Raw genomic sequence first — 14,516 nt, 5'->3', positions numbered from 1 at the left:
GCTGATGCCCCCGCCACTCGCCCGTGGAAAGACTATTTGATTGTATCTATCTGTTGCTCTGTCTGCTAGAGTATTCGTCGTTGCTTAGCTGCACTGCTACCACTTCTACCAACACCAGTGCCACCATTGACCTACACACACTTCAACTCCTTTGTTGTTGTCTATTGTAGAAGATACCACTTGCACCCACGTTGAAAGGACATTTAGGGGCGCTATAGACGGTCTGCTTCCTTTGGAATCCTCATCCTCCCTGTCGTCTCACTTTCCGCTGTCATAAACTACGCCGCCGTCCCGCAACATGTTTCGTTTCACAGAGCTCGTATTCCTCGTCGCCAGCTGGTCGTCGCTTGTCTCTGCACACACCGTCATTGTGTATCCAGGATGGAGGGGAAATAACATCATGACGAATGGCACCGAGTCACCTACGGACCCATCAATTAAACCCGGATCGCTAGGAATCAATTATGACAACGGAACTCTAGGATTTCCCTATGGCATGCAGTGGATGTATCCTTGTACGTTGTACCGCACCCCAGAACCGGGCTTGTGCTGTCGCTCGATTCGTTTCCTTCTCTTTTCTTGTTGTTCAGACGAGTAACAATATTTAATAATGACATGAAACTGACTTTGTGCTCAGGTGGTGGCATGCCGACATCGACAAATCGCACAAAGTGGCCCCTACAGGGAGGAGCCATCTCAATCCAACCCGGCTGGTTCCCCGGCCATTCGCTCGCACAGTTCTACATCAATATGGGCTTCGGCAATGAGCCACTCAACTACTCGCACGCCATGCTGCCTGTCTTTCAAATCACAGGCCCTGCAAACGTCCAATATAATGGCTCGTTCTGTCTGCCTCAAGTACCTCTGCCAGCAAATTACACGCCTTCGATCGGCGACAATGCAACGATTCAAGTCATCGAGTTGGCGCAACACGGTGCCGCGCTTTACAATGTACGTTCCGTCTCACAAAGTCAAAATGAAAAGATTAGTAAATATACTAACAATTCACGTAAATAGTGCGCCGACATCACCTTCGCTGATCCCAAAGACGTCCCCGAAGTAAATTCTTCAAATTGCTTTAACTCGACCCAAGAAAACGAGCGCATCGGCTTCCAACTCCTGTACGCGACCACCAGCTCGCCTGCGGACCGGGCAATCGTCGTTAATGCTTTCGCCGCACTTGCGGTGCCAATCATGCTCATGGCCGGTTTCTGGACCACCTACTTATAAAACAAATCACAAGACGACTCTTTTTAATAATCGCAATTTTTCCATTTCATTAATCTATCTTATTGGAGGCCAAATGCGTTAACACGGCCAATGGCGTTTACAGTCTGAGATATCCCAAGCGATCCCAATCCTTTTATTTTCATCCATACTCTGTACATCATCATCGTCTCCGACGAATCTTTCGGTCTTTTGGGATACTCGAGACGAGCGCAGATAACTCGACTTCGGAAGGCAATGAAACGGGCTTCAACTCATCACGAGGTGGAAATCCAACGATAGGGATCTTCTGGTCAGGGGCAATTTTGGGAAAAAAGACAAATGTCGCAGCGGGCCTACAGCGTCCATCTTGTACATTATCCAACCGCTACTGCTGCTACAGGTTTTGCCCAGCTTGTCTTGACTGGAAGGTTCCCGAGTACTGTATACCCGAACGAATATTTTACACATATCTATCTAATGACAAGACCGTTAAAAAGTTCATTTGTTTCCAATCCCCTCACTGCATGTTCAACACGTCTATTGCTCGGATTCACATACCATCCTATTTAAAACAGGTAACCCCACCCCCTACCTGATCACCATTCTCCACCCTCCTCCTCTTTTTGACCACTGAAAAGTGTCCAAGAATTGTAAACAAACCCATCACTCCCATCGCACCTCCTTCCAAATCCCCACTCCACCCTCGGAGACTTTCCCCACCGTATCACAAGCCATCACCTCAACACGCGGTACTCCGCAACGCCAAGCTTCTCAACTTTCTTCTACACTTGTTATCGCTGGTTCTTTTCAAACATCAAGTATCGCTCGCGCCGTAGATAAGCGTGAGAATTTAGTGATCATACGGGCTGCTTATGTTTTAGTAGGAAAATGGTTGGAGGTGAGAATATAGGATGATGCCAAGAAGGGGTTAGGGTTTGGTGTACCGCTGGATGAGTGTGAGTGTGGTGGAAACTATGATGTTCAAAAGTGCGGGATGAAAGACTTTCATGATATGTATGGGTTTGGAGGTGGAATGGACATTTTGCAAGGTGTTGGAACTGTGTTTTCCTGATGGCGTGATGTTGTGTTTTCATAAAGTATTATCCCATGTAGGGGGTCTGGAGGGATGGCAATTGCACTACATCATGTCGAGGTAGTAATTGTGTTAAGAAAGGAATTAATGCTCCCATGGTGCAATGACAGAGTTTAGATGCGATTAATGAGCTAAGGTGGATTCGTTACCAAGTGATTTCTCTAGTTTTTTGCGGCATTTATACACAGCAGCATCGCAATCGAAAGCTCCTTGCTTAGAAAGATTATAGTCGCCATTGGGGATTTCGACGCGGTGATCCAGACTCCTATCGTAGACTGTTCTCATTGAATCGCGCTCTTTGCCATCTTCTGAACCAACTCTTCGACTCCCACGCCTTTCTCCGTCTTACTGCTAGACTCAAGGTTTCTCCAATAGACGACCAGTCCTTGTACTGAATCCGTAAACGCGTCACTCCCTGATCCATTCACCCTTGACATTTCTCTATCCACTAGAAATGCACTTCCAATCTTTTCGCAGGTTTCTCTGGCAGCCTCGTTTTCTGGATTTCCAGCATAGATTTTGTAGTCATCGAGAACCTCATTGCCCACATACAACTCTGGATCTTTGTCCTTGAGAAAAACCGGTAGAAGGAGGGTCCAATCGACGAAAGGCGCAAACACCAAGGATTTCCCAGAGATATAATCTTCGATCGACTGTGTAACCGCTACGATGGGGTGGGGCAGGGAGGCTAGGAATTCCGTATCGAGGGACGTAAATGCTGGTTCTTGTGCATAAAGCTTTATGTCTTCATTATTACGATCCTTTAGGACTACTCCGATTCAGCCATGTATTCAATCGTGGACATTCGTCGAACACTCAAGTACACGTACCGATTTTCAATACTGACATGAAGAAAACGAGCTGCCACATTGAACGGTATCGATTCTCCCAATCTATGCTGAGACTTCCTATCCCAATGCAAACAGCATTGTCTATATTCCAGACCCTCTTACTCAGGATATTCTTGAGATTCTCAGCATATGCGCTCTCATCCCAGCGTTTCGTAAATCTATCCAACTCCTCTTGCAGCTTTTGTACTGTCAATCCCTCAACAATCTGCGTCGGGCGGGCGTGCTGAACTTTGTGCGCATTGCGGTTTTTCCCCGCGCTCCTCCTCGAAGAAGATTTCGAGGTGGAAGTATGCGTTATCACGGTCCAGCCATCGTCTGCTTGGACTTGTTTCCGCTTTACGCGCTGGTGTTGCCGTGGGGTATCCGAAGTAGGCGCGCTCATGACAGTTCAATCGGCATCGTTCGGGTGCTCGCAAGGTTCAGGGCGTTTGGGGAGTGACGACCTGCATGGGCGCCTGAATACTGTGATGGCTCCTGCAACGTTGAGGCGTAGTATGCGAGTTTTAGCAGGATTTTGTTCAGGCGTCAAAGATTCGACAATGGCGCGTAATATAGCTCGACTCTATCGATAAACTCAAGTCTCGGGAAGAAGCGAGAATCGCGGGGCGAGTGCGGGAGGGGCGCGGACTTTCGGAAGGCAAATTGCGATTTTCTTTTCTGCCTTTTGCGCGCGAAATTGTCACGGAGTCTCGTGCGGTTCACTTGTATAACTTTTCGACACGCGTGGTCCTGGACGTTCTGTACTGAAAGCAACGTTCGACTACCCAACTGGATTCAGCGACCATGGCGGAACCATCTTCCTCTACGTCGGCCGAAAATACCAACACCGTGGAATCTCAAGACTCTTCATCAACATCCGCACCTGTCGTCCAGCCATCATGTGCCCAATGCAAAAAGACCCCAGACTCGCTCAAGCAATGTCTCAAGTGCCATAGCGTATCGTATTGCAACAGGGACTGCCAAAAAGCCCACTTCAAGACGCACAAGAAGGAATGCGCTGCCCTTGCCCAGGAGTACGTGAAGACACATGAACCGAAAATGGCGAGCAGGGCACCACCACGGACGGGAGAGGCTAGGAGAGGGATTGGAAAATGGGAGGTATGTTTCATCAATCCTTAGAGGAAAATCTAGCATGGAGACTAATTCGTTGATGTAGTATGATACATGATTTCTTGGAACTTTTGGCGTATGTGCATGAACCTGGGAAAGAAATACCTAATCCTCAATTCTTGGATGAAGGATGATGGGACTTAAAAGCACTTTTCAGCTAAAATTCTCTTTCTAGCTAAAAAGCTCTTTTTCGTCTGGAAATGGAGATCTCATGCAGTAACAATGGGAGTTGCGAGAATCTGCCAACCCGCAAACTACGAATCCAGGAATCCCAAAGGAGGCCTGTTACGGACATCAACCATTGTGGTGCATTGAGCATACGATGTAGGCCTCGTCGGACCAGTCTAGAAAAGCCCTTGTATCCAGCAGAATTCACCCTTTTCAAGTTAATATGAAATGCATTTCATGTAGCGGTAGTTGTAATGATCATCCAAGTTGGGAGTCATGGAAGCACATCTTGACAGCGATTGCAGGGCATTGATCAATTAGGTCAAGCAATCCTGGCCGGAATTTCACTGACACAAAGCTGAAAGCACCATTTACCCTCTGGAGAGGCTTTGGAATCCAGGCCAGGACTACTGTAGTCATTGGAATCAGACTCGTCATTGAACTAGGACCCTACAACCACAATGAGAAACGAGATCTCGATCTTCAACGCATTGGGACGCCAGAACACTGATATTACTCAAGTGGCCTCCCTAAATTGACCAGGAATTTTGTAGGATGAGGTGAGAGCTAACAAGCTCAAAGGCTACAGTCAAAGACTAACAGGCATCACTGAGCCGATATTTGAGTTCCAGTGTGCTTACGGCCGTGATTCTCTCATCTGCAAGGGGAACAATTGAAGATGTGGAGTTCAAGCATGGGCCCATGATCGATCCCATGACAATGCAGTACAGACCCCATGGGCAGCCGTTCCATCCGGGTGAGCACCAGCCCCATTTCTGTGGAGACAAGCAACATCAGTCGAATTATTCCCAGAGCCACGTCGAACAGTGCTCAGTCAATATCAAAAACTGACATCAGGTTCGTAGGGATTGAATTTTGCATAATATTTCAACACCAGTAACATTTCCTGACGAGGCTTTGAATTTCAATCTACCACGTAAGTCTAACCCACAACCTCGCTACTAATCCGACTTGACAATCTATGGACTGTGTACTGTGTACATCTTGTCTTAGGCTGGACTCCCTTGTAGCTTATTTCGACCCCAAATACTTGGCATTGAACCACTACGACTTACATGCAAGAGCCAGTGCAAGGAACAATTGAATAGCGTAGCGCATCCTTCAAGTCCATATTAGGCAGACCTCTGCTCAAGCGAAGGATGCGCTATACCCGATCAACTCACATAAATCATGAGAAATATCAATATCGACAACTCAATGGGAATTCCCCACCGCCAAAAATGTATTACTATTCGCAATTGCTCCTCCATACGGTCAAGTGTTGGTCAAGACACTGATTTTGATCGGATCATGCAAGCACGTGGCATCTATCTCCCGTGAGCCGGCACTTCTCTGCAACTATGGGATTCTTGCATGGGCGGAGAGAACACGGTGATGGCGTTGTCGATCAATCTTGCAGCTGCGTTGCCTATAGCACTTTTCGGCCATAGGACAGTCCGGATCGCAGTCGATTACGCCGAGTGCAAGGGTTAGCAGCGTATGGATGAACATGCCTATCGTTTCTTGAGGCAATGGTACAAGCCAATTGTTCTCTACTACAATCCTTGTTTCAACACTATAAATGCGGGATACTGGATCTGTGCAGCCTGGATTATAGCCTTGTGTCCGTCCAGTATCTTGGTCGAAAATGAAACTGCTCTACAACATACTTCACATGGTGCTGGTAAGACACTAACAACCCATAACCAAGGTCATTGTAACAAGCTTTGACTGTATCAATCTTGGAAGGACAGTCTACTCTCCAGGCATGTCTAGGATTCATTGCCGGCTTCCGCTGATGCCACGTTCTCTGGCCTTGGCATTTTAAATCCTTGATCTTACTTTAAACTCCCCGATCGTCAAAAACTATGGAGAATCGATGACCTATGACGTAGGAGATCCTTGAAATACATTTGGAATCCACGTGGATTAGGCCTAGGTATGATCCTGCAGGATTGGAAAGGTACGGCGGGTTGGCACATTGGGCTGGCCACCTGCTAACTTCATGTATATTCTATACCTGGCGCATTCATTTAGAAGTGTACTGTATCCAGTAAACAGTCTTAAAATATCGCGAATGCACCGTTGTGGGCATAAAATACTAGCAGGGAGCCAGCCTGATGTGCCAACCCTCTGTACCATACCCCAGGTTCTACTTTTAAGACATGTTCCATCGCATAAGTCCAAACACGTCGTGTAGCTTGTCGTAAAGCTTCTTTGATCTTTAACCCGGATTGGACTCCTGGAGAGTACACCACCTTCAGGAGATGCGTGAACTCGGTGTACAGGAATGTTCGACTCAGCTTAAACCCAAGGAGGTGAAGTATATGCTGTAAAAAGCATATAAATACACCTCCACTTCCCCCATACTCAAATCACAACAGCAGCAATTCGCATCATCTCCTTCAGCCTCTTCGTCTCAAAAGAACAAAGAAAATGCGCGCCTTCTCCATCCTCGCAGCCACAGCTGCCATTGTTACCCCCGCCCTCGCCGACTTCTACCTCTACGCCTCACAAATCCACTTCAACCAAGAGGGTACCGACACGGACGGCTTCCTCTTCCTTGCTGGCCCACCCAGCTGTGAAGATGTGTATAACGCTGTACAAAGGACCGAAAGCGACGATGTGAGCGGCAACAAGCATGGCGTCCGCTGCGAGGACTGCGGTTCGGCTGCTGGTACTATCGATGATCCCGATAGTGTGAGTCCAACGGTTGTTGAATGGAACGACGATGATTATGGCCACTACAGTGAGTTCACCCCACTTAACGTAGGAGGGATTTTGGTCCAAGATGAACGATTTGCTGAGATGAATAGCGTATTACCGAGATCGTGATGGTGCTATTGTGGACTTGGATGGCAATGTTGCGGGACGTTGCCATACGGATACTTCGGACTCGTACCTTTGTGAGTTTCTCCAGCCACATACATAGACGGGGGAAAGATGATTTTGTTTAGACTGGCGGCTAACATCGATGATTTTAGGCTCGGACGTTCTGTCGACATTTAAGGGTTGGTCCCAGATTTTCTGCGAGACTGACTTGGCTATTCCTTGAACTTCGAAAATTGGAAATGTTCTACCGTCTATGGAGATAAATGGAACATGATAATAGTTAACTATATTTTCATTTCCTCTATCTGTAATCACTTTGTGAGACTAGCATCCTGGTGAATTGTCGCAACAAAAGTCGCCACAAGGTACTTCAACAATTGATTAATGATTTTTCCTCTTGATGAGAGATTGACGTACATGTTTATCCACATCCTATTGCATTTGGTGCGAAGTTTTCTTTATTACTTGATTGACTACTGGTGACATTGCAATTTTGACACCATTGATGTATTTACAACTCATGATATGTACTTGAAATCGATCAATAGAACCACAGAGAGCTAAAAAGACAAGCGTGAAATTACGCTGAAATGCGAACAGTGTACTCACCCGCAAATGCACAATGTTGAACGCTACTTCAATCATGTTACATCTCCTGTTTTCGGCAATTATCAAGTTATTCAACCAAGTGCTTGCGCCACTCGTAAAGCTGATTCCTCTACGCAGGTCTTTGAGCCACCGACTTCGATAATGTATCTCGTATTGCGAGCGAATTGGGCAAATCATGGTGAAAGTTTGCAGCGTTATGAATATTCAGTCATGCATACTGACAACGGCCTCCCTTCAAGAGAGTAGAAGCACTGGATTCTGACTGAACTGAATGAATGTTACTGCATAGTTATAGGAATTTACGGAATACTTTTGGAATCTAGAAAATGGTTCAGTCATTTCCACCCGCTTCAACACTGACTGCACCATTACCTAGTCTAGCAGCACGCTCATTGCGACGCGTAACACGTAGGTGTGTAGGTTGATCCGATCCACGATCTTAAAATAGGACCGAAACCGTTGCATGGAATTCCCGCGCTGGAACAGATTGTGATTCGCTCGCCTGACGAGTCGGCCAGGATGCTTGTCCGATCATCTCGCGATTGGGGCAAGGACCGACTGGGAACGGCTTAGCGTTGTAGGGATCCGTAGCTTTTCGACCTCCTGACTTCTGAGGCGTGCAACACAATACTAGCACAGCCTCCGATGCTCCCTCGAAAATCTTCTCCAGGGTTAATCAAATTAAAATTGGTTGAGACCTGGCCTGGTCAACCATACGTGAAATAGATAATAGCTGTATCCCCTGTAAGAAAGAAAACGAAACATTCTGTCACCTCATCCTTCTTGCTTCCCACATAGACATTGCCACCAGTGGAGCATATTTCACAATAATCCGAATTCCATCTCTCGCCCATAATCCTAACATTGCTCGAGGACTCCGTCCTTTCGAATACTGGATAAAAGAAGGATCTGCGGCGTGCAACTTGTGCGACATTAATAGATATCTCCCTACGAAAGCCAAGCTGTGCATTAGGTACTCCGTACCTCTACAGCGCGGATAATTTGACGGTGTTGGGCGAAAGCGAGTTTCACATGTGGTTCGCAACACGACAGGAGAGACAAGAAACTCGAGTCTGACGTATACGTGTTTTTCTTCCCAATCTTCCTATCCACATCGCAAAAGTACATCTTCAACAGCCGGATTGTACATACTGTCACGCAACCTACACAGTGCAGCAATGTCGACCACCCACTCCCAATCCACATCGACCGCGCCAACGCATTCATCCGCCCCGACCTCCACCTCTTCCTCGTCATCAGGGCTCTCCAAAGGCGCACTAGCCGGCATCGTTCTAGGCGGCCTTGTGGCACTCGCGCTCGTCCTCGTCGTAGCACTCTTCTTCCTCAAGCGCGCGCGACAGCGAAAAGAAAGCCTCGAGGATGCGTCAAAAGAGACATCCGGAAACACTGGCAGCGCACCACAAGGAAACTACAATTATGATGCTCTGAGGCCCGGAAACAACGACCATTACTATCAAATGGGTTCGTCACCCAATAACGGTGGTTTTCCGAGCCCGGCCGTGACCCCTCGCGGTGCGCCGATCGAGTTGCGAGGGCAGCAGGAGCAGAGGGTTGGTGAACCACCCGCTGGGCTTCCGAGTCCGTATGGTAGATGATGGAAAGAAAATATAACGGAATCTCTGCTGTTCATAAAAGGGATGCAATGGCTTCCTGAGCTTGGCGCATTTTCGGAAGACAAAGTCTGGCGTTTGGCATTTGATTGGATATTTTTTGGCAGTTCCAGATACCCGATATTTCGATTTGGCATTCAATTGAAGCGACTTCTTATATCATCTTTCAAATCCTTCCGGATCTTGTTTTACTGCGTGGATGTCTTCCGTTGCACTACTTGAAATTGTGTATGTGTAGTGCTGCTTCTACGATATTAAAACAGCCAGGCTATGTTGAGTAGACCTCTGTTCTTTGAACGACGTCAATTCCGGACAGCACAAGCCCACGACCTCAGGGCCTCATTTCTAGCACACAGCCGGGCCACCCGTCCTTCTCCTCAACCGCAAAGTCTCCAACTACAACAAAACCTTGCTTCTCGTAATATCTGTTTCCTCGTTATCAGCATCTTCATCTCCGAAAAGAGACAGCCTTTCTCAATTACGTTCAAGATACAGAACAAGAAATCAACTCACTGGACTAATTTCCGACCATTCCCTCTCCAACAATCCAGACAAATCCTGCCCACCCCCAACTCCCGCACCGTCTCTCTAGCAAATCTGATCAGCGCCGCACCACTTCCCTTGGTCTTCTCTTCTCCTGCGTCTCTATTCGTCATGAGATAGGCAAGATAAACAAATGGATCCGCATCATCTTGCTCGGGCACCACGTCCCGAACGTACGCTGGCGCTTTCGAATCCAGCACCAGTCCCGCGACGGGCGTAGAGTCCACCTCAGCGATAAACGCGCGACACCAGTCCGGACCCCATGGCGAGTTTGCCTCGCTGCGAGTTACCCATGCTGAAGTGCGTTCAGAGACGGAGGAGTCAGTATTCCGGATCGGCTGTGAGCCCCATTGGCCGCCGCTGCCCACGGTCGAGAGCCACGAGAGTTGGGAGTCGCGGAAAGAGACAAAGAGATCGAAGTCTGATGATGCTAGTTTTGCTGGGCGGACAGTAAAGTTTGGTATTGCCGTTAAGGACGAAGCCATTGTGCTAATTTCTATTCGGAGACTTGGATGTGTGAATGATGGATGAGGTATATGAGTGAAGGACTGTGGTGTGAGGTGAGGTGAGGTGGCCTAATAACCGGCTACTGCTGACCGTCGTGGGTGCTAATCCGTAAAGCTTTTTTGAAGGATTCGAAATGCTGTAGCCTTGTGGAGATGATGTATAGCTCTTACTCTTGCCTCGGGATGTCTCTACTTGAGGAAACACGACGAGATGATAAGTGGAAGCCAGATGAAGGTGCCCCTGAAAATTCGTATTAAATGACGACAAACATTAGCCATGGAAAAACATGGGATTTGAAAATACGATCAAAAGTATTGCTAATAATGATACATCGATGTCGGATATCGTCGCGTGGAGATAAGCGCGATGGAGCTAGCAAGCTCGTTTGGTAACTTGTAATGGCGGGGAGCAAATGAGGGGTCGAGGCCAATGATAGCAACTAACAATCTGGGTATAGCTCGCTCCAATGACAATACGAGAGCGCGAGATAAGTGAGGATGTATAAATGGGCTATGTGTCATTGGCAATTCGGCTTTTTATCTGCTTAATTCTACTTCACGGTAAAGAACAGTACTGTCGTTATTGTTGCATAGTCTATTCAATCGAGCTGGAAAGGTCTAGGGAAAACAATGGGCGCAGAGTATGATGTCATCATTGTAAATGGAGTGGTGGTGACCGATACTGAGCTTGGAGAGTACGATGTTGCAATCAAGGGTGAAAAAATCATAAAGGTAGTCCCCCGAGGACAATTGAAAGATGCTTCTGCCACAAGAACAATCGATGCCGAAGGTGGCTACGTTATGGTATGTGCCTTTTTCGGATTTCCGAACTCGATCGCACTCTAACATAAATATAGCCTGGTGGAGTAGATGCGCATGTGCATCTGCAAGAACCACCACTCTTCGGTATGGGTTCGACGGCGGATACTTATGAGACTGGAAGTCGATCGGCCGTATGCGGCGGCACAACGACCATGGTAACATTTGCACCGCAGAAGAAATCGGAAGACACCCTGCTCGACACCCTCAAGGCCACTCACGAAAAAGCAAAGGACAATTGTTACATAGACTACTCGTTCCACCTGCTCGTTGGCAATCCATCAGAACGAGCGCTATCTGAGTTCAAGACACTTCGAGATGAGGGAATCTCGTCACTCAAGATCTACATGACCTACGAGGCCTTACAGCTCAACGACAGCCAGATCCTCGACGTCCTGCTCGAAGCAAGAAGGAACCAAATTACGACCATGGTCCATGCCGAAAACGGTCAAGTAATCGACTGGATGACCGCACAGCTCGAGAAGCGTAAGCTCTTCGCACCAAAATACCACGGCACAAGTCACCCACCCATGGCCGAGATTGAAGCGACATACCGCGCAATCAGCCTCAGTGAATTCATCGATTCCCCTATTCTGATCGTGCACGTTTCGACTCCGGCAGCGGCCAAACATATCAAGGAAGCACAGGACCGTGGAATACCAATCTATGCAGAGACATGCCCGCAGTATCTATTTCTGACGAAGAAGGACCTTGATCAGCCAGGCTTCGAGGGTGCGAAATGCGTTTGTAGCCCGCCACCGAGGGAAAGTGAGGCGGACTGCGATGTAATTTGGGACGGGATCGCGAATGGGACTTTCACTATCCTGTCATCGGATCATTGTCCGTTCCGGTTCGATGATAATGTTACGGGAAAGAAGACTTGCATCACTGATGAATATCCTCAGGGGCACTTTAAGTATATCCCCAATGGTATCGCAGGTATAGAGACTCGACTTTCCCTGGCGCTGGGTGCGGACCGCCTTGATGTGAAGAAATTTGTTGAAGTCACCAGCGCCAACCCAGCGAAGTTATACGGACTATGGCCGAAGAAAGGTGCACTAATTGAAGGAGAGAGTGATGCTGATATCAATATATGGTATCCACCGGGTAAGATGCAGGATTTCGCCCTGACGAACGATTTGTTGCATCACGACGTGGATTACACGGCTTTTGAGGGCCGGACGATGAAGCAATGGCCGAGGTATACCTTGTTAAGGGGCAAGGTTGTCTGGGATAAAGATGGGAAAGGTCTGTTGGGAGAGAAAGGATACGGAAGGTTCGTAAAGAGGGGACCGAGCATGTTGGCTGGGCCGCGATATGCTGGGGAGTGGGAGATACCGTTATAGATGCCAATATAATACCACAGGTGCATATTCATGCATCGACTATACGCACTACAATGCATCAAATTTGGGTTATGACTCACAAAAAGGCCCAAGAAACTGTTGGAAGCGACATTTTCTCTACATAAAATGGTTATATTCTCGGTCATCACGCCTCCCCAACAAAACTCCCTCTTGCTTGCGAGTGGCAGTGGTAGCAGCTCAATTACCGTCTTCATGATTTCAGAACGTTTCTAGAGCAGTGGCTTCTGACGAAGAGCACGTGGATCATAGTGCAACATCGGTATCATGGTCAACTTTTAAACACATTGATTCATTAGCCTGTACTTAGCTCTAGCAAGGTTATTGCGGATATTAGAGCAGGCGCTACGTCAGTAGCTTCGGTGTTAAGCCATAAATGCTGACTAACTTCTTCAATCGATTATTATAAAAGCTCCAACAGAGCAAGTTCCCAATATCAATATAGTACGTCTTTGCTACTTGTGTAGAATTTAGATACGACTGTCTTCATCATGTCTAGCCTTAAAATCGAGAGCCCCGCCATTCCCTGTGGTAGCTTGATCGTTGTCACTGGTTGCACTGGCTTTATCGGATCTCACGTCGCCGATCAAGTTCTTGCTGCCGGATACCAAGTTCGCGGCACAACTCGAGATTCACAAAGGAGCTCATGGGTGGAAGACTTCTTTACACAAAAGTATGGTGCAGACAAATTTGAATTGGTTTCCATACCTGACATGACAGCTTCCAACGCTTTTGACGAGGTCGTGAAAGGTGTGTACTACACGAGATACCCTCTAGAACAATGACAACGGAACGATACTGACAAGGAATAGGTGCTGCGGGCTTCATACATGTCGCTCACGATATGACTGGTTCGCGAGACCCGAGCATCGCCATCTCGCTCTCGGTTAACATGGCACTTAACGCCGTGAAATCATCGAACAGTGCAGGCTTGAAAAGATTTGTTTACACGAGCAGCTCGTTCGCAGTCACACAGCCGAAGCCTAATGTGGACTACATCGTCAATGAAACTACGTTCAACGAAGAGGCCGTTCGAAAGGTGGAAGAGCAGGGCGAGAAAGCAGGCGGCGCTACCGTGTATGCCGCCTCCAAAGTTCACACAGAGCGAGCTCTGGCGAAATGGAAGGAACACCACGGTTCCGAGATCACCATCAATTGCATCAATCCGAACGCGAATATCGGCCCAATCCTCCGACCCGAGCAGCAAGGGTATCCAACATCCGCCGCCTGGGTGAAGAATCTATGGGAAAGGAACTACGCCGCTATGAACAAGCGCGCCCCAGAGCACTTCATAAACGTGCAGGACGACGCAAAGTTGCATGTAATTGCGCTTTTACATCCTGATTTGAGCGGCACGAGACTGTTAGGGTTGGCGGGATCGGCGCCAATAAGTGAGATTGCCGGAATTTTGAGGAAAGCCTATCCTAATAGGAAGTTTGACTATATTGAGGACGACGGAAAGAATGGATGTGTTAACGCCGAGGCAGATCGCATTGAGGCTTTATTGCAAGAGGCATATGGACATGGCTATACTAGTCTAGAAGAAAGTGTGAAGGCAAATGCGAAAGACTTGATCTAAATCGATGATATACTTTCAAAATAAATCTACCTGATACAATTTTGCGTGCAGATCAGAAGTATTGGGCCTTAACGTCATGACCACGATTGGTTTGGAAATCCGCAAAGAGATGTCGGAAATCCTGACAGCAAGGACGGCAGTGCCATTGATTCAGCCTCAAGATATTGGCCTATCTCTGTTCTCAGCTTTCGGTCAAGTCCAA

General features: G+C 47.6%; 8 protein-coding genes across 8 annotated transcripts; 6 read left to right on the top strand and 2 right to left on the bottom strand.

Annotated features, from left to right (window-relative positions):
- The first annotated feature begins 37 nt into the window (after positions 1 to 37).
- On the top strand, positions 38 to 1,482 carry BU24DRAFT_180833 (uncharacterized protein). The gene is made up of 3 exons (XM_033521620.1): positions 38 to 515; positions 638 to 951; positions 1,018 to 1,482. The coding sequence occupies exons 1-3, from the start codon at positions 299 to 301 to the stop codon at positions 1,228 to 1,230; spliced, it is 744 nt and encodes a 247-aa protein (XP_033383920.1). The 5' UTR covers positions 38 to 298; the 3' UTR covers positions 1,231 to 1,482.
- Positions 1,483 to 2,395: 913 nt separating this feature from the next.
- On the bottom strand, positions 2,396 to 3,884 carry BU24DRAFT_421871 (uncharacterized protein). The gene is made up of 2 exons (XM_033527832.1): positions 3,133 to 3,884; positions 2,396 to 3,071 (listed from the first exon to the last, which is right to left on the bottom strand). The coding sequence occupies exons 1-2, from the start codon at positions 3,533 to 3,535 to the stop codon at positions 2,584 to 2,586; spliced, it is 891 nt and encodes a 296-aa protein (XP_033383919.1). The 5' UTR covers positions 3,536 to 3,884; the 3' UTR covers positions 2,396 to 2,583.
- On the top strand, positions 3,795 to 4,505 carry BU24DRAFT_180765 (uncharacterized protein). Its single transcript, XM_033521619.1, has 2 exons — positions 3,795 to 4,251; positions 4,310 to 4,505. Exons 1-2 carry the CDS (start codon positions 3,937 to 3,939, stop codon positions 4,319 to 4,321), a joined length of 327 nt encoding a protein of 108 aa, XP_033383918.1. The 5' UTR covers positions 3,795 to 3,936; the 3' UTR covers positions 4,322 to 4,505.
- Positions 4,506 to 6,720: 2,215 nt separating this feature from the next.
- On the top strand, positions 6,721 to 7,456 carry BU24DRAFT_180719 (uncharacterized protein). Its single transcript, XM_033521618.1, has one exon. It carries the CDS (start codon positions 6,868 to 6,870, stop codon positions 7,264 to 7,266), a length of 399 nt encoding a protein of 132 aa, XP_033383917.1. The 5' UTR covers positions 6,721 to 6,867; the 3' UTR covers positions 7,267 to 7,456.
- Positions 7,457 to 8,946: 1,490 nt separating this feature from the next.
- On the top strand, positions 8,947 to 9,750 carry BU24DRAFT_180704 (uncharacterized protein). The gene has a single exon (XM_033521617.1). The coding sequence runs from the start codon at positions 9,051 to 9,053 to the stop codon at positions 9,486 to 9,488; it is 438 nt and encodes a 145-aa protein (XP_033383916.1). The 5' UTR covers positions 8,947 to 9,050; the 3' UTR covers positions 9,489 to 9,750.
- Positions 9,751 to 9,895: 145 nt separating this feature from the next.
- Positions 9,896 to 10,825, bottom strand: BU24DRAFT_421867 (uncharacterized protein). Its single transcript, XM_033527831.1, has one exon. It carries the CDS (start codon positions 10,529 to 10,531, stop codon positions 10,013 to 10,015), a length of 519 nt encoding a protein of 172 aa, XP_033383915.1. The 5' UTR covers positions 10,532 to 10,825; the 3' UTR covers positions 9,896 to 10,012.
- A 357-nt stretch (positions 10,826 to 11,182) lies between these two features.
- BU24DRAFT_346327 (D-hydantoinase) lies at positions 11,183 to 12,717 on the top strand (the record flags this gene model as incomplete). Its single annotated transcript, XM_033523482.1, has 2 exons — positions 11,183 to 11,356; positions 11,410 to 12,717. 2 exons carry the CDS (start codon positions 11,183 to 11,185, stop codon positions 12,715 to 12,717), a joined length of 1,482 nt encoding a protein of 493 aa, XP_033383914.1.
- A 509-nt stretch (positions 12,718 to 13,226) lies between these two features.
- On the top strand, positions 13,227 to 14,340 carry BU24DRAFT_491799 (aldehyde reductase; the record flags this gene model as incomplete). Its single annotated transcript, XM_033533846.1, has 2 exons — positions 13,227 to 13,485; positions 13,548 to 14,340. The coding sequence occupies 2 exons, from the start codon at positions 13,227 to 13,229 to the stop codon at positions 14,312 to 14,314; spliced, it is 1,026 nt and encodes a 341-aa protein (XP_033383913.1). The 3' UTR covers positions 14,315 to 14,340.
- Positions 14,341 to 14,516: the final 176 nt, after the last annotated feature.

The sequence above is a fragment of the Aaosphaeria arxii genome, assembly GCF_010015735.1.
Source record: "Aaosphaeria arxii CBS 175.79 unplaced genomic scaffold BU24scaffold_4, whole genome shotgun sequence".
Taxonomy (NCBI): domain Eukaryota; kingdom Fungi; phylum Ascomycota; class Dothideomycetes; order Pleosporales; genus Aaosphaeria; species Aaosphaeria arxii.
The sequence above is the reverse complement of the archived record's forward strand: the minus strand, read 5'-3'. Positions and strand labels throughout refer to the sequence as shown.